The following is a 25566-nucleotide window of genomic DNA, read 5'->3' as shown; positions in this document are numbered from 1 at the left end:
ACCCGCAGCGTGCCCCTCCCCTGTATACCCGCAGCGTGCCCCTCCCCTGTATACCTGCAGCGTGCTCCTCCCCTGTATACCCGCAGCGTTCCCCTCCTGTATACCCGCAGCGTGCCCCTCCCGTATACCCGCAGCGTGCTCCTCCCCTGTATACCCGCAGCGTGCCCCTCCCCAGTATACCCGCAGCGTGCCCCTCCTGTATACCCGCAGCGTGCCCCTCCCCTGTATACCCGCAGCGTGTCCCTCCCCAGTATACCCGCAGCGTGCCCCTCCCCTGTATACCCGCAGCGTGCCCCTCCCCTGTATACCCGCAGCGTGCCCCTCCTGTATACCCGCAGCGTGCCCCTCCCCTGTATACCCGCAGTGTGCCCCCCTGTATACCCGCAGTGTGCCCCTCCCCTGTATACCCGCAGCGTGCCCCTCCCCTGTATACCCGCAGCGTGCCCCTCCCCTGTATACCCGCAGCGTGCCCCTCCCCTGTATACCCGCAGCGTGCCCCTCCCCTGTATACCCGCAGCGTGCCCCTCCCCTGTATACCCGCAGCGTGCCCCTCCTGTATACCCGCAGCGTGCCCCTCCCCTGTATACCCGCAGCGTGCCCCTCCCCTGTATACCCGCAGCGTGCCCCTCCCCTGTATACCCGCAGCGTGCCCCTCCCCTGTATACCCGCAGCGTGCCCCTCCCCTGTATACCCGCAGCGTGCCCCTCCCCTGTATACCCGCAGCGTGCCCCTCCCCTGTATACCCGCAGCGTGCCCCTCCCCTGTATACCCGCAGTGTGCCCCTCCCCTGTAAACCCGCAGCGTGCCCCTCCCCTGTATACCCGCAGTGTGCCCCTCCCCTGTATACCTGCAGCGTGCCCCTCCCCTGTATACCCGCAGCGTGCCCCTCCTGTATACCCGCAGCGTGCCCCTCCCCTGTATACCCGCAGCGTGCCCCTCCTGTATACCCGCAGTGTGCCCCTCTCCTGTATACCCGCAGTGTGCCCCTCCCCTGTATACCCGCAGCGTGCCCCTCCCCTGTATACCCGCAGCGTGCTCCTCACCTGTAAGCAGCAGTTCATCAGACGCACGACAAAATCAAACTGCTGATGGTCCAGCACGGCCCGGTTCTGCTGCACGTGGAGGTTCAGCTCCTGGGTCAGACACCGCCTGGCTGCCCGTCCCTTCAGCGCCCGCAGCACGGCCGGATACAGCTGCACCGACACAGGCAGGAGGCGTCAGATACCCGGACACAGGGCCCACCTACCTCCTACTCCCAGGGCAGGTGACACAGGGCCCACCTACCTCCTACTCCCAGGGGAGGTGACACAGGGCCCACCTACCTCCTACTCCCAGGGGAGGTGACACAGGGCCCACCTACCTCCTACTCCCAGGGGTAGTGACACAGGGCCCACCTACCTCCTACTCCCAGGGGTAGTGACACAGGGCCCAGCTACCTCCTACTCCCAGGGGTAGTGACACAGGGCCCACCTACCTCCTACTCCCAGGGGTAGGGACACAGGGCCCACCTACCTCCTACTCCCAGGGGTAGTGACACAGGGCCCACCTACCTCCTACTCCCAGGGGTAGTGACACAGGGCCCACCTACCTCCTACTCCCAGGGGTAGTGACACAGGGCCCACCTACCTCCTAATCCCAGGGGAGGTGACACAGGGCCCACCTACCTCCTACTCCCAGGGGTAGTGACACAGGACCCACCTACCTCCTACTCCCAGGGGTAGTGACACAGGGCCCACCTACCTCCTACTCCCAGGGGTAGTGACACAGGGCCCACCTACCTCCTACTCCCAGGGGAGGTGACACAGGGCCCACCTACCTCCTACTCCCAGGGGTAGTGACACAGGGCCCACCTACCAACTACTCCCAGGGGTAGTGACACAGGGCCCACCTACCTCCTACTCCCAGGGGTAGTGACACAGGGCCCACCTACCTCCTACTCCCAGGGGAGGTGACACAGGGCCCACCTACCTCCTACTCCCAGGGGTAGTGACACAGGGCCCACCTACCTCCTACTCCCAGGGGAGGTGACACAGGGCCCACCTACCTCCTACTCCCAGGGGAGGTGACACAGGGCCCACCTAACTCCTACTCCCAGGGGAGGTGACACAGGGCCCACCTACCTCCTACTCCCAGGGGAGGTGACACAGGGCCCACCTAACTCCTACTCCCAGGGGAGGTGACACAGGGCCCACCTAACTCCTACTCCCAGGGGTAGTGACACAGGGCCCACCTAACTCCTACTCCCAGGGGAGGTGACACAGGGCCCAGCTACCTCCTACTCCCAGGGGAGGTGACACAGGGCCCACCTACCTCCTACTCCCAGGGGTAGTGACACAGGGCCCACCTAACTCCTACTCCCAGGGGAGGTGACACAGGGCCCACCTACATCCTACTCCCAGGGGAGGTGACACAGGGCCCACCTACCTCCTACTCCCAGGGGTAGTGACACAGGGCCCACCTACCTCCTACTCCCAGGGGTAGTGACACAGGGCCCACCTACCTCCTACTCCCAGGAGTAGTGACACAGGGCCCACCTACCTCCTACTCCCAGGGGAGGTGACACAGGGCCCACCTACCTACTCCCAGGGGTAGTGACACAGGGCCCACCTACCTCCTACTCCCAGGGGTAGTGACACAGGGCCCACCTACCTCCTACTCCCAGGGGTAGTGACACAGGGCCCACCTAACTCCTACTCCCAGGGGAGGTGACACAGGGCCCACCTACCTCCTACTCCCAGGGGTAGTGACACAGGGCCCACCTACCTACTCCCAGGGGTAGTGACACAGGGCCCACCTAACTCCTATTCCCAGGGGTAGTGACACAGGGCCCACCTAACTCCTACTCCCAGGGGTAGTGACACAGGGCCCACCTAACTCCTACTCCCAGGGATAGTGACACAGGGCCCACCTACCTACTCCCAGGGGTAGTGACACAGGGCCCACCTAACTCCTACTCCCAGGTGTAGTGACACAGGGCCCACCTAACTCCTACTCCCAGGGGTAGTGACACAGGGCCCACCTACCTACTCCCAGGGGTAGTGACACAGGGCCCACCTACCTACTCCCAGGGGTAGTGACACAGGGCCCACCTACCTCCTACTCCCAGGGGTAGTGACACAGGGCCCACCTAACTCCTACTGTGATGGATTGGATAAAATGCCTATTTCTTCATCTGTAATACTTTGCTATGATTCCTTACTCAAAATGGCTACCACAGCTACCCCTCCCTTCAAGTAAGGAAGATGGCACCGAGGAATTCCCCTCAAATGCTGATGTGTCCAAAAAACCTGCAATAACAGGACCATAAACTGCAACAACAAGACCCTACAAGGAAAAGACCCAACAAGTACCAATGAGATGCTGACATGTGTATTTACACACAACCTTTAGACCTGAAAGAGCTCCTTTTGCATACAATCCCCCACTGCAGCCTCTATATATGAACGTGGTCTGTAGGAATAAAGTCAGACATTATCATACTGAACGTGTGTCAGCGTGATTTTATCTCAGTGCACGCATTACCTACGTAGGAAACCAATTTGGACGGGGACAGATACTCTACAGACGGTTGTTCTGATCCAAATCAGCTGGCGCCCAACGTGGGGCTCTGGGTTTTGAACCAACGGACAGCCGTGCGCAGAGGGACCGGGGTGGACCAAGTGCGGACGCGGCAGGAGACTGATCACCTCTGGAGTACGGTAAGATAACATTTATTATCTACCGATACGCACTGTCTCCGCTGTTGGTCTATTTCTGTGTCTCATACGGCTCTCCGAAGGTCACCTAAAGACAGGTAGATATCTTGCCCGGAGCCCGTTTTAAACTCAAACCTGTTACCTAGACTATCTGTCACCCGGTATATGTTTACATGTTATATGTGTTAGTCAGTGCCGCAAGTGGGAGCCCGGAGTGGAGTGGGATTTTTGTCGGCTGACTAGAGGTCGTGTCATTGTACGTTGTTAACTTGGTGGAAGGAGGGGTAAAGGGGGAGTAAGGTATAGTCGGTTCAGAGAGGAAACACGGGAATCCCGGTAGTGACTGTGCGGTTTGGCGCGTTGCGAGGGAAGGAGTGTTTAGCACGTTACGGTTGGTAACTGCGCGGAATCCTGCCGATTGATCCCTGAACAACCTTTCCCTCTCTCGTAATCAAGTTGTATGTTATGTCCAAAATGTGTTTGTGTATTAGTGTTGAGAATTCATGAGGACGGGTGGGGATTGTTGAGAGTAGAAGAGATAGCCCATAGGTGCTTGGGCGATAACCCCTAGACGTTAAACTGCCCGAACTCCTGTTTTTTCCGCGTTAACGTACGCTTTGCAGAAAGAGAGAAAGAAAATGAATAGGAAAGAAATAGCAAGTGGATTTGCCAATAGTTGAGGAACTTGGTATTGAGGGTTATTTTTTTTTTATGAAAGGTTTATACGCAGAAATTGGGATACAATTAGATACTGTGTATATTATTTGGAAGGGAAAGAAAGTGTTATAAGTGAAGGGAAAGAAGAAAAAAAAAAAAGCAGGACATTTTTGCTAGTAATTGCAGTGTAGATGAAAAAAAAAATAAAAAAAAGAGGTGCAGTTTTAACATTTGAGCACAGGCAAGTAAGACAGGGAAAGGAGTCTTAGCCTGCCACCTAGTGGCCGAGAGAGAGAACAGAACGGAAAAGAATGGGACAGCCCTGGTAATATTTATTTTTGAAGGCTTTGTTCGTGCTGGCCACACGAATGGGTCTTTTAAAACCAGAAAATATTCTTTTTCCTTCTGTTCTAATGGCAACTAGAAAGAGGGGTCTTTTTCTGTGGGAGGGAGAAGTTCAGGGAGAGCAGTCTTGTGTGTTTTTGAATCCCACAGGGAAACATACCTTACGTTAGTATGAGTCAAAATAATTCTGTTGAGGGACAGAAGGGTCCCTGCTGCATTTATTTTATCATTGCCAGGACAGAAGTAAATATAATAAAGTAAAAAAATAAAGCAAGTAAGCTGTTTAAAGTATGTAGTATTACTGCAGCAGAAGGCAGGTTACAACCAGAAATGTGTCGAAAGATATTGAAAGAAAAGAGAGGAATTTTGAATGATAACAACCTGCTGAAGATAGCAGAAGCCTGGTTTAATGTTACCAAGGCTGTCCAGAGAAAAATGGACCGAGCAGGAGATAGAAAAGGGAGGGAAGATTGTTTTAATTGTGGTGTGACTGATTTATCTATGCTCACTCCTTTGTTACCTTCGCTCCCAGCTCCAGCAGCACCCCCACCTATACAACCCACTACCCCGCCCACGAATGATAAACCAATTTTGACTGTTTATGTAGCACAACTATATCCTGTGATGCAGGCGGATGGTTCAATTATACCCCGACTGTGCCCCTAATGCCCCTGATGCCAGCCCTTTCACCCCAAACAATCACTGCCCCAGCGTTAGGGATTCAAGTCTACCCTGACACAACAATAGCACACAGACCCAGCAGCAGTGTCCACTACAGTGCGCCCTATAGTTTTGACTCACATAGTGAGTCACAGGCCGTTGCACAGGAGGCAAACATGACCTGGAATACTAACCCCAGACACCCCCCAGTACCCGACCGCTGCCCAAGGTTATATGGGCAGACGCCCAAGCAGGTAGAAGGCGCCCCAATAATGTATGTCACCTCACCCCCTTCCTGGTAGACACAGGTGCAGCCAGGAGCGTAATTAGAGCTGCAGACATACCTGACCCTTCCTATTTGTCTGATATTGATGTTTTATGTGTGGGGGTAGATGGCACACCGCGCTCTAGCCCATTAACACGACCCCTGCAGATAGGTCCCTACCCTGAACTATTTGCATGATTTGTAGTTCCCTCTACCTGCCCGCTTAATCTGCTTGGCGCTGATGTTTTATCCAGGTTACAGGCCTCCATAATATTCTCAGAGGACGGCACCATTGATGTAACCTCCCTGCTCTGGGAATCAGATGTCTCTGCCCTTTGTTCCCTTCCAATACTTTTGGCATTAGCGGACAAACCCTCAGCTGCCAGTATACCACCCGCTGTCATGGATAGGATCCCGTCCAAATTATGGTCCACAGGCCCTGAGGATATGGGGCACCTAAGGGTACCACCCATTGTTGTACAGCTCAAACAAGGGGCCCCGCTTCCCCGTAAACTGCAATACCCCTCTTTTCCCTGTGAAGAAAGGCACCGCGAAGGGTGAACCTGATAAGTATAGAATGGTTCAAGATCCTCAAGCAGTAAAAGATGCAACCATTGTACGATGTCTTAATAACAAATTTTTTCCAGATGACCCCAGAGGCTTCCAAGAATTTCACTGTTCTCAAACAGGTAATATCCTCTGCCCCTGCCTTGGGCCTCCCAGACTATGATTTACCCTTCAAGCTTTTCGTATCAGAACGAAATGGACATGCAACTGGAGTGTTAACACAGCCACACGCTGGCCGATGTCGACCTATTGGTTATTACTCCAGCCGTCTCGATGCTGTGGCTCGTGGTGGACCGTCCTGTCTTCGTGCTGTCTTTGCTGCTCAAGCACTGCTGGATAAAACTTCGGACATTGTTCTAGGGCATGACCTCATTCTCCTGACACCACATGACATTGCTGCTATTCTTAATCAGACACAGCCAAAACATCTGTCCGCTGCCAGACACCTCAGGTTGCAATGCTCGCTTCTCATTCCAGACAATGTCACCCTTCTCCGGTGCCAAGTGCTTAACCCCTCCACTCTTCTTCCACTTCCCGAGGGGGGAGATGTGCAGGGACACGAACAAGAACAAAGCACAGCTGGAGTCGACCTACCCCATGATTGCTTCGAACTCATGAAACTAGAAACAGCTCATCTGCCCACGGTGAGTGAAACGCCGATACAGAACCCAGATCTAATCCTGTTTGTGGATGGTTCTCGATATGCTGATCAACAAGGCACCTACCATACGGGTTATGCGGTCACCACAGACTCTGTGGTCCTACTGGCAAGCACACTACCGTCAACAGCATCTGCACAAGAAGCCGAACTACAAGCCCTCACTGCAGCGTGTAAACTGGCAGAAGGACAAACGGCGAATATCTACACTGACTCTAGATATGCCTTTGGTGTAGCACATGATTTTGGCGTCATTTGCCAAACCAGGGGATTTCTGACAGCAGCAGGAACACCAGTGAAACACAGCTCAGCCATACAAGCTCTGATGGACGCCCTACTCCTTCCAAGCCATGTGGCCATCCTGAAGGTAAAGCCCATGGGAAACTGAACACAGAAGAAGCCAGAGGAAACCATCTGGCGGATGCTGCGGCAAAACAAGCTGCCAGCGGGATACGAGAAGTGGAAGATCGAGTGGACACGACAAGGATGGTTCCGTTAATGCAGAACCTCCCAGTGAATCGAGAATATCTGAAGAAGTTGCAAGAATCTACAACAAAGGAAGAAAAGGAAAGCTGGAAGAAAAGAGGTGCATTGCCCCAAGAAGGAATTTATGAGTACAAAAAGAAACTTTGTCTGCCACGGGCACTGTATCCTGCTGTGGTACAATGGGCACATGGAGCAGCACATCTCTCAAAGACTTTTATGAATGCACTGATCGACAAATACTATGTGGCGCCTGGAATTACCCCAATGACTAGTAATTTCTGCAAATTATGTACAATTTGTGCAAAGTGTAACCCAGGATGTGTGGAAAAACCACCGCAGAAACACCTTGCAAGGCCCCGCTTTCACTGCTACGTTAGCTAAAGAAATTTGGTCTGCGCTAGGGACCACCCTTGCTTTCCACACCCCATGAGGGGAATATGCTCTATCCCCATTTAAGATACTGTTTGGTACTGCCCCCAAACTTGGTTGTTACTACCCACAGCAGTTACAGATGCAGTCTAATGTTTTGGCCAAATATGTAACTGCCCTAGCGCAAGAACTAACCAATATGCATGGTCGAGTGTTTTCTTCTATTCCAGATCCAGATCTAGATACCGGGACTCAAACTCGTGCCCGGAGACTGGGTGCTTGTGAAGAAATTTGTAAGGAAACATTCCCTAGAGCCCAGATATGATGGTCCTTTCCAAGTTCTGTTGACCACAGCGACATCAGTCAAGCTAGCTGGCAAGAACACCTGGATACACGCCTCTCATTGCAAGAAGGTTCCAGCTCCCAACGAGGACACCTCAGAAGGAAAATGATGCTATATATCCTTTGCTTGTTGGGTCTAGGGGGGGCACAAGAGATTGCTATCACCCAATATGAAGGGGTAGTCACGTTTTGGTATAATTCATCCAATACTCATGTAGCTACCTTCTCCTTTGATTATTGTAATATAGTCCGCTGCCCCTCAACACATTGGCAATATAATCGATACAGCAATTCCGGTTTCAGGTCCACTTATATATGCGTAACGGATTTCTACTGGGGAAAGGAATGTGATTACTGGGGAGCAGTAGGATGGAACACGGGAACAGATTGGGGATACCGACCACAAAATGGTCTAGCAAGGAAAGACGGGATGGCAAAAGATTCTTGCCCAAATAGGCATCGCAATAGTTATTATTTTTGTCTTGCTTGGGATTATTGTCTGCTTTTTTCTCCCATGTTTTAAAAAGTTCATGACCAAAGCTGTTGACAATAGCACTCCTACCTTTTTTCTGCAGTCAGATAATAATACTCCACTCTCGGAAGATGGTCCATTTACTCCGTTACAGTCCCTCCCAGTTAAGTACAATAGTATAAATCCATAGGGACAGCATCTGACTTCCTTATGTGCAAAGTCTGTGGCAAGGGGGGTCATGGACAAGCCATGACTCGTCTAACGTACAGCACAAAAGAGTTCCCAGGCACATCTGGACAGATGAGTTAGTATACATCTAGGGACAGACTCAGAAATAGACATTTCAAGGGGGGACTGTGATGGATTGGATAAAATGCCTATTTCTTCATCTGTAATACTTTGCTATGATTCCTTACTCAAAATGGCTACCACAGCTACCCCTCCCTTCAAGTAAGGAAGATGGCACCGAGGAATTCCCCTCAAATGCTGATGTGTCCAAAAAACCTGCAATAACAGGACCATAAACTGCAACAACAAGACCCTACAAGGAAAAGACCCAACAAGTACCAATGAGATGCTGACATGTGTATTTACACACAACCTTTAGACCTGAAAGAGCTCCTTTTGCATACAATCCCCCAATGCAGCCTCTATATATGAACGTGGTCTGTAGGAATAAAGTCAGACATTATCATACTGAACGTGTGTCAGCGTGATTTTATCTCAGTGCACGCATTACCTACGTAGGAAACTAATCAGGACGGGGACAGATACTCTACAGACGGTTGTTCTGATCCAAATCACTACTCCCAGGGGTAGTGACACAGGGCCCACCTACCTACTCCCAGGGGTAGTGACACAGGGCCCACCTAACTCCTACTCCCAGGGGTAGTGACACAGGGCCCACCTAACTCCTACTCCCAGGGGTAGTGACACAGGGCCCACCTACCTCCTACTCCCAGGTGTAGTGACACAGGGCCCACCTACCTCCTACTCCCAGGTGTAGTGACACAGGGCCCACCTACCTCCTACTCCCAGGGGTAGTGACACAGGGCCCACCTACCTCCTACTCCCAGGGGTAGTGACACAGGGCCCACCTACCTCCTACTCCCAGGGGTAGTGACACAGGGCCCACCTACCTCCTACTCCCAGGGGTAGTGACACAGGGCCCACCTACCTTCTACTCCCAGGGGTAGTGACACAGGGCCCACCTACCTCCTACTCCCAGGGGAGGTGACACAGGGCCCACCTACCTCCTACTCCTAGGTGTAGTGACACAGGGCCCACCTAACTCCTACTCCCAGGTGTAGTGACACAGGGCCCACCTAACTCCTACTCCCAGGGGTAGTGATACAGGGCCCACCTACCTCCTACTCCCAGGGGTAGTGACACAGGGCCCACCTAACTCCTACTCCCAGGGGTAGTGACACAGGGCCCACCTACCTACTCCCAGGGGTAGTGATACAGGGCCCACCGACCTCCTACTCCCAGGGGTAGTGACACAGGGCCCACCTACCTCCTACTCCCAGGGGTAGTGACACAGGGCCCACCTACCTCCTACTCCCAGGTGTAGTGACACAGGGCCCACCTAACTCCTACTCCCAGGGGTAGTGACACAGGGCCCACCTACCTACTCCCAGGTGTAGTGACACAGGGCCCACCTACCTCCTACTCCCAGGGGAGGTGACACAGGGCCCACCTACCTCCTACTCCCAGGGGTAGTGACACAGGGCCCACCTACCTCCTACTCCCAGGGGTAGTGACACAGGGCCCACCTACCTCCTACTCCCAGGGAAGGTGACACAGGGCCCACCTACCTCCTACTCCTAGGTGTAGTGACACAGGGCCCACCTAACTCCTACTCCCAGGTGTAGTGACACAGGGCCCACCTAACTCCTACTCCCAGGTGTGAGCAGCTACTTAACCCTACTCTGCCAATGTGCCAGGCTCGGAGTTCCTCCCATAGTCTGCCAGGCTCTCGAGTTCTCATTCATACATTGTAACAGAAGCCTGGATTATGTGAGTTCTCATTCATACATTGTAACAGAAACCTGGATTATGTGAGTTCTCATTCATACATTGTAACAGAAGCCTGGATTATGTGAGTTCTCATTCATACATTGTAACAGAAGCCTGGATTATGTGAGTTCTCATTCATACATTGTAACAGAAACCTGGATTATGTGAGTTCTCATTCATACATTGTAACAGAAGCCTGGATTATGTGAGTTCTCATTCATACATTGTAACAGAAACCTGGATTATGTGAGTTCTCATTCATACATTGTAACAGAAGCCTGGATTATGTGAGTTCTCATGCATACATTGTAACAGAAGGCCTGGATTATGTGAGTTCTCATTCATACATTGTAACAGAAGGCCTGGATTATGTGAGTTCTCATGCATACATTGTAACAGAAGCCTGGATTATGTTAGTTCTCATTCATACATTGTAACAGAAGCCTGGATTATGTGAGTTCACATGCATACATTGTAACAGAAGGCATGGATTATGTGAGTTCACATGCATACATTGTAACAGAAGGCATGGATTATGTGAGTTCACATGCATACATTGTAACAGAAGCCTGGATTATGTGAGTTCTCATTCATACATTGTAACAGAAGCCTGGATTATGTGAGTTCTCATTCATACATTGTAACAGAAACCTGGATTATGTGAGTTCTCATTCATACATTGTAACAGAAACCTGGATTATGTGAGTTCTCATGCATACATTGTAACAGAAGCCTGGATTATGTTAGTTCTCATTCATACATTGTAACAGAAGGCCTGGATTATGGGAGTTCTCATTCACACATTGTAACAGAAGCCTGGATTATGTGAGTTCTCATGCATACATTGTAACAGAAGCCTGGATTATGTGAGTTCTCATTCATACATTGTAACAGAAGGCTGGATTATGTGAGTTCTCATGCATACATTGTAACAGAAGCCTGGATTATGTGAGTTCTCATTCATACATTGTAACAGAAGCCTGGATTATGTGAGTTCTCATGCATACATTGTAACAGAAGGCTGGATTATGGGAGTTCTCATTCATACATTGTAATAGAAGGCCTGGATTATGTGAGTTCTCATGCATACATTGTAACAGAAGCCTGGATTATGTGAGTTCTCATTCATACATTGTAACAGAAGGCCTGGATTATGTGAGTTCTCATGCAGACATTGTAACAGAAGGCTGGATTATGTGAGTTCTCATTCATACATTGTAACAGAAGCCTGGATTATGTGAGTTCTCATTCATACATTGAAACAGAAGCCTGGATTATGTGTTCTCATTCACACATTGTAACAGAAGCCTGGATTATGTGTTCTCATTCACACATTGTAACAGAAGGCCTGGATTATGTGAGTTCTCATTCACACATTGTAACAGAAGGCTGGATTATGTGAGTTCTCATTCACACATTGTAACAGAAGCCTGGATTATGTGAGTTCTCATTCATACACTGTGACAGAAGCCTGGATTATGTGAGTTCTCATTCACACATTGTAACAGAAGCCTGTATTATGCGAGTTCTCATTCATACATTGTAACAGAAGGCTGGATTATGGGAGTTCTCATTCATACATTGTAACAGAAACCTGGATTATGGGAGTTCTCATTCATACATTGTAACAGAAGGCCTGGATTATGTGAGTTCTCATGCATACATTGTAACAGAAGCCTGGATTATGTGAGTTCTCATTCATACATTGTAACAGAAGCCTGGATTATGTGAGTTCTCATTCATACATTGTAACAGAAACCTGGATTATGTGAGTTCTCATTCATACATTGTAACAGAAACCTGGATTATGTGAATTCTCATTCATACATTGTAACAGAAACCTGGATTATGTGAGTTCTCATGCATACATTGTAACAGAAGCCTGGATTATGTTAGTTCTCATTCATACATTGTAACAGAAGGCCTGGATTATGGGAGTTCTCATTCACACATTGTAACAGAAGCCTGGATTATGTGAGTTCTCATGCATACATTGTAACAGAAGCCTGGATTATGTGAGTTCTCATTCATACATTGTAACAGAAGGCTGGATTATGTGAGTTCTCATGCATACATTGTAACAGAAGCCTGGATTATGTGAGTTCTCATTCATACATTGTAACAGAAGGCCTGGATTATGTGAGTTCTCATGCAGACATTGTAACAGAAGGCCTGGATTATGGGAGTTCTCATTCATACATTGTAACAGAAGCCTGGATTATGTGAGTTCTCATTCACACATTGTAACAGAAGCCTGGATTATGCGAGTTCTCATTCATACATTGTAACAGAAGGCTGGATTATGGGAGTTCTCATTCATACATTGTAACAGAAGGCTGGATTATGGGAGTTCTCATTCATACATTGTAACAGAAACCTGGATTATGGGAGTTCTCATTCATACATTGTAACAGAAACCTGGATTATGGGAGTTCTCATTCATACATTGTAACAGAAGGCCTGGATTATGTGAGTTCTCATGCATACATTGTAACAGAAGCCTGGATTATGTGAGTTCTCATTCATACATTGTAACAGAAGCCTGGATTATGTGAGTTCTCATTCATACATTGTAACAGAAGGCTGGATTATGTGAGTTCTCATTCATACATTGTAACAGAAGCCTGGATTATGTGAGTTCTCATTCATACATTGTAACAGAAACCTGGATTATGTGAGTTCTCATTCATACATTGTAACAGAAACCTGGATTATGTGAGTTCTCATGCATACATTGTAACAGAAGGCCTGGATTATGTTAGTTCTCATTCATACATTGTAACAGAAGGCCTGGATTATGGGAGTTCTCATTCACACATTGTAACAGAAGCCTGGATTATGTGAGTTCTCATGCATACATTGTAACAGAAGCCTGGATTATGTGAGTTCTCATTCATACATTGTAACAGAAGGCCTGGATTATGTGAGTTCTCATTCATACATTGTAACAGAAGGCCTGGATTATGTGAGTTCTCATGCATACATTGTAACAGAAGCCTGGATTATGTGAGTTCTCATTCATACATTGTAACAGAAGGCCTGGATTATGTGAGTTCTCATTCATACATTGTAACAGAAGGCCTGGATTATGTGAGTTCTCATGCATACATTGTAACAGAAGGCCTGGATTATGTGAGTTCTCATGCAGACATTGTAACAGAAGGCTGGATTATGTGAGTTCTCATTCATACATTGTAACAGAAGGCCTGGATTATTCGGCGTTTCTCACCTTCTTGGCCTCCAGCATCTTGTTCTCGAAGATGTAAGAGATACAGTTCCTCACGACCTCCAGGCGCCGCGTGCTGTTAGTGAGGGCTCCGCCATTACGCTCCACAATCGCTGCTGCCGTGGGAAGGAGTGGGAGAGAGTGAAGGGGGGGAGAGTGAGAGAGAGGGGGAGAAGAGGGAGAGGGGGGGGGGAGAGGGAAGGTAGAGAGGGAAGGGAGAGAAGGGAGAGGAGGGAGAGAAGGAAGGGAGAGAGGGGGGGAGAGAGGGGGAAAGAAAGAGGGAGAGAGGGGAAAGAGAGAGAGGGAGAGAGGGAGAAGAGGGGGGAGAGAGTGAGGGGGGGGAGAGAGTGAGGGGGGAGAGAGTGAGGAGGGGGAGAGAGTGAGGAGGGGGAGAGAGTGAGGAGGGGGAGAGAGTGAGGAGGGGGAGAGAGTGAGGAGGGGGAGAGAGTGAGGGGGGGGGAGAAAGTGGGGGGGGGGGGGAAGAGTGAGGGGGGGGAGAAAGTGGGGGGGGGGGAAGAGTGAGGGGGGGAGAGAGTGAGGGGGGGGAGAGAGAGTGAGGGGGGAGAGAGTGGGGGGGGAGATAGTGGGGGGGGGAGAAAGTGAGGGGGGGGAAAGAGTGAGGGGGGAGAGAGTGAGGGGGGGAGAGAGTGAGGGGGGGGAGAGAGTGAGGGGGGAGAGAGTGGGGGGGGGAGAGCTGAATTCCAGCCCCTAACCATTTCTGGCAGTAGGGGGGGTCACGTACCGATGGGGGGTCCCGGGGGAACCATGCACTTCTTCTCTGCCCGCACAGCGGGGGGGGCGTTCTGCATCCTGGCCGCTGCCTGGTCCAGGATCCACTGAACGCTACTCTCGTCCACCACTGGGAAGGGCCGGAGCTGCGGCCGGAGGTGGCTGCTGTCCGACGGACGCTGCACTTTGTGCATACTGACAGCGGGGTACGGGTTCTCCTGCGGGGAGGGAAGGGATGGATAGCAGGATAGCCCCGCCCCCCGCGCCCCCCACCCCCCTCCTGCTCTCCCGGACGTACGTTGCGATAGAACTTCTCTGCTATCTCCCTCACGTGCTTCATGGTGCTCTGCTGCCCGCCGTCCTCGTACCGAAGCCGCCAAACCTCGTACGCAACCAACTGAGTAACGGGAGGGGGAGAGACAATCAGAAGGGGGCGGGGAGAGGGCGCAAGGAGGGGGAGAGGAGGGGGGGCTAGGAGGGGGGTGGGAGGGAGGCGGGAGGGGAGGAGGGCGGGGCGAGGAGGGGGGGAGGAGGGCGGGGCGGAGGGCGGGGCGAGGAGGGGGGGACGAGGAGGGGGGGAGGGCGAGAGGGGGGAGGGCGAGAGGGCGGGAGGGGAGGAGGGGAGGAGGGGGGGAGGTGAGGAGGGGGGAGGGGAGGAGGGCGGGAGGGGAGATGGGGGGGAGGGCGGGAGGGGAGGAGGGGGGAGGGCGGGGGGAGGGCGGGGAGAGGGAATCAGAAGAGGGCAGGGAGGGGGAGAGAGAATCAGAAGGGGGCGTGGAGAGGGGGGGAGGGTGCGGGGAGAGGGCGCGAGGAGGGGGAGAGAGAATCAGAAGGGGGCTGGGAGAGGGAGAGGGGCGGGGAGAGGGGGCGGTGAGAGGGAGAGGGGGCGAGGAGAGGGCCAGAGAATCAGAGGGGAGGGGTGCGAGGAGGATGGGCGCAAGGAGGGAGAGAGGTGTGAGAGGGCACGAGGAGGGGTTAAGGGGGGAAAGGGTATGAAGAGGGAGAGAGGGGGGAGCGAACGAGGAGGGGGAGAGTACGAGGAGGGGGAGAGGGGGAAGAAGGGGAGGGTGTGACGATGGGGAGGATTTGGCCCGGGATTAAAGGGGTTACACCCCCATTGGCCACCCTCTAACCTCACCAGGGAGACAAGGGGTTAACTGGGCTGAGGCCCAGAAATGTGATTTAACCCTTGTTATAACCTGAAAATGTGTTTTCCCCTGTTCCCCTGTTTAATTGTTATATCAGTGTCTGCATCACACACACACTAGGATCCATCCGGGAGCACAAGGGTTAATAGTTGTTTAGTGCGTATAGCCCTTTGTGTAATTTTCCTGCCTTTTCAGGCACCATTTTGCAGGGTCCCATAAGCCGCCATTGAGGCTCCATGTGTTTCAATGGCGAATCTTGCTGTTTGGGTCCTGTTTCCTGTGAAGACCAGCAGATGGCGTCCGAGAGGAGGAGCGGCGGTTTCCCATTGTAAGTCAATGGGCCCATTGACTTCAATGGAGAATCCTCGAAGGAGCTTTCCAGGAACGAGTTGGCTGCCGTCCAAACCGCAAAACCGCAAAGCGGATACATTTTCAATAAGAGAGCTTTGATCACTTAACAGTCAAGTTCAACGACAAGTGGCGTGGGAATAAACAGTTCTAGAGCACCTAGAAATAAAATTATTTTTGCCCCTAGTTACTAGACCTCCCCCCACTCGACCACAACCGGGTCCCCGTATCCTGGACCCCCGATAAGGGTCAAACCGAGAAGAGCGGGTCGCGCCATAGGTTCCAATGGTGGCGGCAGAAACAGCTCAAGAAAACGGCTAAGTGTCAAAAGCTGAAATTTGGGAATCCATAGCTCCGGTTCCGGAGGGTCCAGAGGATCAGGGTTTGGGGTACCTGCAGTCACTGCTCCGGCATCGCTGCAGAACCATCCTTGACCCTCTTGGACCAACCCGACGGAGTATGGACCCCCTTGAAAGTTCGGGACTTTTCCCATAGACTCCAATGGCGGCCAATCTCCATTGACTGGCTATGGCGGAAAACCCCCATTGACTTCAACGGCTGCGTCGCGCCGTTGAAAGTCTATGGCGGCGGATTCCCATAGCCGCCGCCGGCGGCGGTTTGCCATTGAAAGTCTATGGCGGCGGAGCCCATTGTTTTCAATGGGGATTTAGTGAAAAACAGTGATTTAATTTACAGCAGAGTTTTTTGTATTAAAATAGGAAACGGTTTAAGGTGTATTTGTGTAACTCCGGTTCCGAGGGTCGTAGCAAGTTGCAAATTGGACCATATGGTGTCCCAGTTCCGGCATTGAGAACTGGGAAGTTTGGACCTGCTGGACCCAACGGAACCGGATATTTTAATATGTTTGTATTTTATCTTTAATACTGTGTCCCAAGGTATGGATAAAAACCAGAGGAAATTCCCTTGGCCATCAGGTAGCAGATGGTCAGAGAAGCGTCCCAATGTCTAGAATTTAAGTGCTGTTCAAAGGAGTTTATCACCTACACTGTTTACAGGAGGGCGGAGATGACTCAAACCAGAGCAGGCTATAAGTGTCCCATTTCACACCTTACAACAAAGGGTTTCCTGCCAGATATTCCGTTTGGTAGACTAGCTGGCATTCCTGATGCAAATGTGGGATTACAGAAATGAGACCCCAGAGTGCTAATGCGCATGTGCCAACTAGCAGGGGGGCATGGATCAAAATATGTTCCCATGTTAGTGAGTGGCTAGAGGTAATTGAAAACCAATCACCTGTACTTAATGTTAAGGATAGGGTTACAAAAGGTATATAATCTGTGGCCAACCCTTTATCCTTTGTCTGTTCTATACCATTTGATTGCTGAGAGAAACGCTATGCAATGTCTTCATGCCAGAGGTCTTTCATGTCTTTGGTGTCTTGATGATTATGAAGATTGCTGTATGAACTGCCAGTCCAGATATGACTGTTTCATCATTTCCATTTTAAGTAAGTGTCCATATTTTGCCTGTTATTTGTATATCTGTTGTGTTCACCTTTATCAAGGAATAAATTATATTTTATCATATCTAAGTCTCGTTCAGATCAAACCCAGTAATTTGTGTAAATTACAACCTGTGATAAGCTATCGTCACAGAGGGTACGAGGAGGGGGGAGGGTACGAGGAGGGGGGAGGGTACGAGGAGGGGGGAGGGTACGAGGAGGGGGGAGGGCACGAGGAGGGGGGAGGGTACGAGGAGGGGGGAGGGTACGAGGAGGGGGGAGGGTACAAGGAGGGGGGAGGGTACGAGGAGGAGGAAGAAAGGGGAGAGGGCGCAAGGAGGGGGAATTGGGGGGGAGGGAGCGAGGAGGGGGAATTGGGGGGGAGGGAGCGAGGAGGGGGACTTGGGGGGAGGGCGCAAGGAGGGGGAATGGGTAGGGCGCAAGGAGGGGGAATGGGGGAGGGCGCAAGGAGGGGGAGAAGGGGGAGGGCGCAAGCAGGGGGAGAAGGGGGAGGGCGCAAGGAGGGGGAGAAGGGGAAGGCGCGCGAGGAGAGGGGGGGAGGGCGCGCGGGGAGAGGGGGGAGACGGCGCGAGGAGGGGAGAGGGCACGAGGAGGGGGAGAATGGGGAGACGGCACGAGGAGGGGGACAGGGCGCGAGGAGAGGGCGCGAGGAGAGGGGGGAGGGCGCGCGAGGAGAGGGGGAGGGCGCGCGAGGAGGGGGAGAGTGGGGAGACGGCGCGAGGAGGGGAGAGGGCGCGAGGAGGGGTAGAGTGGGGAAACGGCACGAGGAGGGGAGAGGGCGCGAGGAGGGGGAGAGTGGGGAGACGGCGCGAGGAGGGGGAGAGTGGGGAGACGGCGCGAGGAGGGGGAGAGTGGGGAGACGGCGCGAGGAGGGGGAGAGTGGGGAGACGGCGCGAGGAGGGGGAGAGTGGGGAGACGGCGCGAGGAGGGGGAGAGTGGGGAGACGGCGCGAGGAGGGGGAGAGTGGGGAGACGGCGCGAGGAGGGGGAGAGTGGGGAGACGGCGCGAGGAGGGGGAGTGGGGGGAGTATACGCGGGCACAGTATACAGGGGCATATTATTAAACCCCCCGCGGGATATTAACACTATGGCTGCCGGACGGCCTCCACCATTTGATCCCCGAAAGGCAGAGGCGCCATATTAGTGCCGTCCTGACACCCTCTGCTGCTGCCCCCGTACCTCGTCAAACAGGTCCAGGGATCGGTACGGCGCTCCGCGCTCCGTCACAAAGCCGGCATACGCCATTCCCTCCAGTACCTTCGTCAGGAAGTCGTCCTCCACCAAACCGCGCTGACCCAGGAAGGAGGCCTGAGGGGGAGGGGGAAGGGAGGGTGAGAAACTCGGGGGGAGAGGGGTGCGCCCGCGAGGGGAGGCGCTGGCGGACGGGGGAATAGAGGGGCGCATGGGGCACGCACGCACACTGTGACACACGCACGCACACCGTGACATACACGCGCGCACACCGTAACACACGCACGCACACACACACCGTGACATACACCCGCGCACACCGTGACATACACGCGTGCACACCGTGACACACGCACGCACACACACACACCGTGACATACACGCGCACACACCGTAACATACACCCGCGCACACCGTGACATACACCCGCACACACCGTAACATACACCCGCGCACACCGTGACATACACGCGCGCACACCGTGACATACACGCGCACACCAAGACGCGCGCACACCATGACATACACACGCACACCGTGACATACACACGCACACCATGACGCGCGCACACCGTGACATACACGCGCACACCATGACGCGCGCGCACACCATGACGCGCGCACACCATGACATACACACGCACACCATGACATACACACACACACCATGACATACACACACACCGTGACATACACGCGCGCACACCGTGACACATGCGCACACCATGACATACACACGCACACCATGACGCACGCACACCGTGACATACACACGCACACCATGACGCGCGCACATTGTGACATACACACGCACACCATGACGCGCGCACACCGTGACATACACACGCACACCATGACGCGCGCACACCGTGACATACACACGCACACCATGACGCGCGCACTGACCTTGTGGAAGCGAATGACTGGCTCAGGGTGGACTCGGATAAGTTGCAGACAGCAGCGGTAACCCTGCAGGATCTGAGCGAAGAGACGCAGGAACACAGCACGCACCTCCATATCCTGCAACACAATGACACAACTACACACACCGACACACCCTGCAGGATCTGAGCGAAGAGACGCAGGAACACAGCACGCACCTCCATATCCTGCAACACAATGACACAACTACACACTCCGACACACCCTGCAGGATCTGAGCGAAGAGACGCAGGAACACAGCACGCACCTCCATATCCTGCAACACAATGACACAACTACACACACCGACACACCCTGCAACACAATGACACAACTACACACACCGACACACCCTGCAGGATCTGAGCGAAGAGACGCAGGAACACAGCACGCACCTCCATATCCTGCAACACAATGACACAACTACACACACCGACACACCCTGCAACACAATGACACAACTACACACACCGACACACCCTGCAGGATCTGAGCGTAGAGACGCAGGAACACAGCACGCACCTCCATATCCTGCAACACAATGACACAACTACACACACCGACACACCCTGCAACACAATGACACACCTACACTCACCGACACACCCTGCAACACAATGACACAACTACACACACCGACACACCCTGCAGGATCTGAGCGAAGAGCTGCAGGAACACAGCACGCACCTCCATATCCTGCAACACAATGACACAACTACACACACCGACACACCCTGCAACACAATGACACAACTACACACACCGACACACCCTGCAGGATCTGAGCGAAGAGCCGCAGGAACACAGCACGCACCTCCATATCCTGCAACACAATGACACAACTACACACACCGACACACCCTGCAACACAATGACACAACTACACACACTGACACACCCTGCAACACAATGACACAACTACACACATCGACACACCCTGCAACACAATGACACAACTACACACACCGACACCCTGCAACACAATGACACAACTACACACACCGACACACCCTGTAACACAATGACACAACTACACACACCGACACACCCTGCAACACAATGACAACTACACACACCGACACCCTGCAACACAATGACACAACTACACACACCGACACACCCTGCAACACAATGACACAACTACACACACCGACACACCCTGCAACACAATGACACAACTACACACACCGACACACCCTGCAGGATCTGAGCGAAGAGCCGCAGGAACACAGCACGCACCTCCATATCCTGCAACACAATGACACAACTACACACCCTGCAACACAATGACACAACTACACACACCGACACACCCTGCAACACAATGACAACTACACACACCGACACACCCTGCAACATAATGACACAACTACACACACCGACACACCCTGCAACACAATGACACAACTACACACACCGACACACCCTGCAACACAATGACAACTACACACACCGACACACCCTGCAACATAATGACACAACTACACACACCGACACACCCTGCAACACAATGACACAACTACACACACCGACACACCCTGCAACACAATGACACAACTACACACTACGACACACCCTGCAACACAATGACAACTACACACACCGACACACCCTGCAACATAATGACACAACTACACACACCGACACACCCTGCAACACAATGACACAACTACACACACCGACACACCCTGCAACACAATGACAACTACACACACCGACACACCCTGCAACATAATGACACAACTACACACACCGACACACCCTGCAACACAATGACACAACTACACACACCGACACACCCTGCAACACAATGACACAACTACACACACCGACACACCCTGCAACACAATGACAACTACACACACCGACACACCCTGCAACACAATGACACAACTACACACACCAACACACCCTGCAGGATCTGAGCGAAGAGACGCAGGAACACAGCACGCACCTCCATATCCTGCAACACAATGACACAACTACACACACCGACACACCCTGCAACACAATGACACAACTACACACACCGACACACCCTGCAGGATCTGAGCGAAGAGACGCAGGAACACAGCACGCGCCTCCATATCCTGCAACACAATGACACAACTACACACACCGACACACCCTGCAACACAATGACACAACTACACACACCGACACACCCTGCAACACAATGACACAACTACACACACCGACACACCCTGCAACACAATGACACAACTACACACACCGACACACCCTGCAACACAATGACAACTACACACACCGACACACCCTGCAACATAATGACACAACTACACACACCGACACACCCTGCAACACAATGACACAACTACACACACCGACACACCCTGCAACACAATGACAACTACACACACCGACACACCCTGCAACATAATGACAACTACACACACCGACACACCCTGCAACACAATGACACAACTACACACACCGACACACCCTGCAACACAATGACACAACTACACACACCGACACACCCTGCAACACAATGACAACTACACACACCGACACACCCTGCAACACAATGACACAACTACACACACCAACACACCCTGCAGGATCTGAGCGAAGAGACGCAGGAACACAGCACGCACCTCCATATCCTGCAACACAATGACACAACTACACACACCGACACACCCTGCAACACAATGACACAACTACACACACCGACACACCCTGCAGGATCTGAGCGAAGAGACGCAGGAACACAGCACGCACCTCCATATCCTGCAACACAATGACACAACTACACACACCGACACACCCTGCAACACAATGACACAACTACACACACCGACACACCCTGCAACACAATGACACAACTACACACACCGACACACCCTGCAACACAATGACACAACTACACACACCGACACACCCTGCAACACAATGACACAACTACACACACCGACACACCCTGCAACACAATGACAACTACACACACCGACACACCCTGCAACACAATGACACAACTACACACACCGACACACCTTGCAGGATCTGAGCGAAGAGGCGCAGAAACACAGCACGCACCTCCATATCCTGCAACACAATGACACAACTACACACACCGACACACCCTGCAACACAATGACAACTACACACACCGACACACCCTGCAACACAATGACACAACTACACACACCTCCATATCCTGCAACACAATGACACAACTACACACGGACACACCCTGCAACACAATGACAACTACACACACCGACACACCATGCAACACAATGACACAACTACACACACCGACACACCCTGCAACACAATGACAACTTCACACACCGACACACCCTGCAACACAATGACACAACTACACACCGACACACCCTGCAACACAATGACACAACTACACACCCTGCAACACAATGACACAACTACACACACCGACACTCCCTGCAACACAATGACAACTACAAACACCGACACACCCTGCAGGATCTGAGCGAAGAGGCGCAGGAACACAGCACGCACCTCCATATCCTGCAACACAATGACACAACTACACACCCTGCAACACAATGACACAACTACACACACCGACACACCCTGCAACACAATGACACAACTACACACACCAACACACCCTGCAGGATCTGAGCGAAGAGCCGCAGGAACACAGCACGCACCTCCATATCCTGCAACACAATGACACAACTACACACACCGACACACCCTGCAGGATCTGAGCGAAGGGACGCAGGAACACAGCACGCACCTCCATATCCTGCAACACAATGACACAACTACACACACCGACACACCCTGCAACACAATGACACAACTACACACACCGACACACCCTGCAACACAATGACACAACTACAGACACCGACACACCCTGCAGCATCTGAGCTAAGAGGCGCAGGAACACAGCACGCACCTCCATATCCTGCAACACAATGACACAACTACACACACCGACACACCCTGCAACACAATGACACAACTACACACACCGACACACCCTGCAACACAATGACACAACTACACACACCGACACACCCTGCAACACAATGACACAACTACACACACCGACACACCCTGCAACACAATGACAACTACACACACCGACACACCCTGCAGGATCTGAGCGAAGAGACGCAGGAACACAGCACGCACCTCCATATCCTGCAACACAATGACACAACTACACACACCGACACACCCTGCAACACAATGACACAACTACACACCCTGCAACACAATGACAACTACACACACCGACACACCCTGTAACACAATGACACAACTACACACACCGACACTCCCTGCAACACAATGCCAACTACAAACACCGACACACCCTGCAGGATCTGAGCGAAGAGGCGCAGGAACACAGCACGCACCTCCATATCCTGCAACACAATGACACAACTACACACCCTGCAACACAATGACACAACTACACACACCGACACACCCTGCAACACAATGACACAACTACACACACCAACACACCCTGCAGGATCTGAGCGAAGAGCCGCAGGAACACAGCACGCACCTCCATATCCTGCAACACAATGACACAACTACACACACCGACACACCCTGCAGGATCTGAGCGAAGAGACGCAGGAACACAGCACGCACCTCCATATCCTGCAACACAATGACACAACTACACACACCGACACACCCTGCAACACAATGACACAACTACAGACACCGACACACCCTGCAGCATCTGAGCTAAGAGGCGCAGGAACACAGCACGCACCTCCATATCCTGCAACACAATGACACAACTACACACACCGACACACCCTGCAACACAATGACAACTACACACACCGACACACCCTGCAACACAATGACACAACTACACACACCTCCATATCCTGCAACACAATGACACAACTACACACGGACACACCCTGCAACACAATGACAACTACACACACCGACACACCCTGCAACACAATGACACAACTACACACACCGACACACCCTGCAACACAATGACAACTACACACACCGACACACCCTGCAGGATCTGAGCGAAGAGACGCAGGAACACAGCACGCACCTCCATATCCTGCAACACAATGACACAACTACACACACCGGCACACCCTGCAACACAATGACACAACTACACACCCTGCAACACAATGACACAACTACACACACCGACACACCCTGCAACACAATGACAACTACACACACTGACACACCCTGCAACACAATGACACAACTACACACATCGACACACCCTGCAGGATCTGAGCGAAGAGACGCAGGAACACAGCACGCACCTCCATATCCTGCAACACAATGACACAACTACACACACCGACACACCCTGCAACACAATGACACAACTACACACACCGACACACCCTGCAACACAATGACACAACTACACACACTGACACACCCTGCAGGATCTGAGCGAAGAGACGCAGGAACACAGCACGCACCTCCATATCCTGCAACACAATGACACAACTACACACACCGACACACCCTGCAACACAATGACACCTACACACATCGACACACCCTGCAACACAATGACACAACTTCACACACCGGCATACCCTGCAACACAATGACACAACTACACACACGGACACACCCTTCAACACAATGACAACTACACACACGGACACACCCTGCAACACAATGACACAACTACACACACCGACACACCCTGCAACACAATGACACAACTACACACACCGACACACTGACACAACTACACACACCGACACACCCTGCAACACAATGACACAACTACACACACCGACACACCCTGCAACACAATGACACAACTACACACACCGACACACCCTGCAACACAATGACACAACTACACACACCGACACACCCTGCAACACAATGACACAACTACACACACTGACACACCCTGCAACACAATGACACAACTACACACACCGACACACCCTGCAACACAATGACACAACTACACACACCGACACACCCTGCA

The 25566-nt window shown here is 52.3% G+C and overlaps 1 protein-coding gene across 1 annotated transcript in view; it reads right to left on the bottom strand.

Annotated features, from left to right (window-relative positions):
- Positions 1-25566, bottom strand: part of SBF1 (SET binding factor 1) — a 332728-nt gene that overhangs the window by 180155 nt on the left and 127007 nt on the right. The window contains 6 exon segments of the mRNA XM_075598895.1: positions 1044-1193; positions 13765-13877; positions 14504-14708; positions 14789-14887; positions 18648-18776; positions 19566-19679. Coding sequence (XP_075455010.1) covers positions 1044-1193; positions 13765-13877; positions 14504-14708; positions 14789-14887; positions 18648-18776; positions 19566-19679 — 810 coding nt within the window.

The sequence above is a fragment of the Ascaphus truei genome, chromosome 5 (assembly GCF_040206685.1).
Source record: "Ascaphus truei isolate aAscTru1 chromosome 5, aAscTru1.hap1, whole genome shotgun sequence".
NCBI lineage: Eukaryota > Metazoa > Chordata > Amphibia > Anura > Ascaphidae > Ascaphus > Ascaphus truei.
Note: the sequence above shows the minus strand (reverse complement) of the source record. Positions and strands in the feature narration are given on the sequence as shown.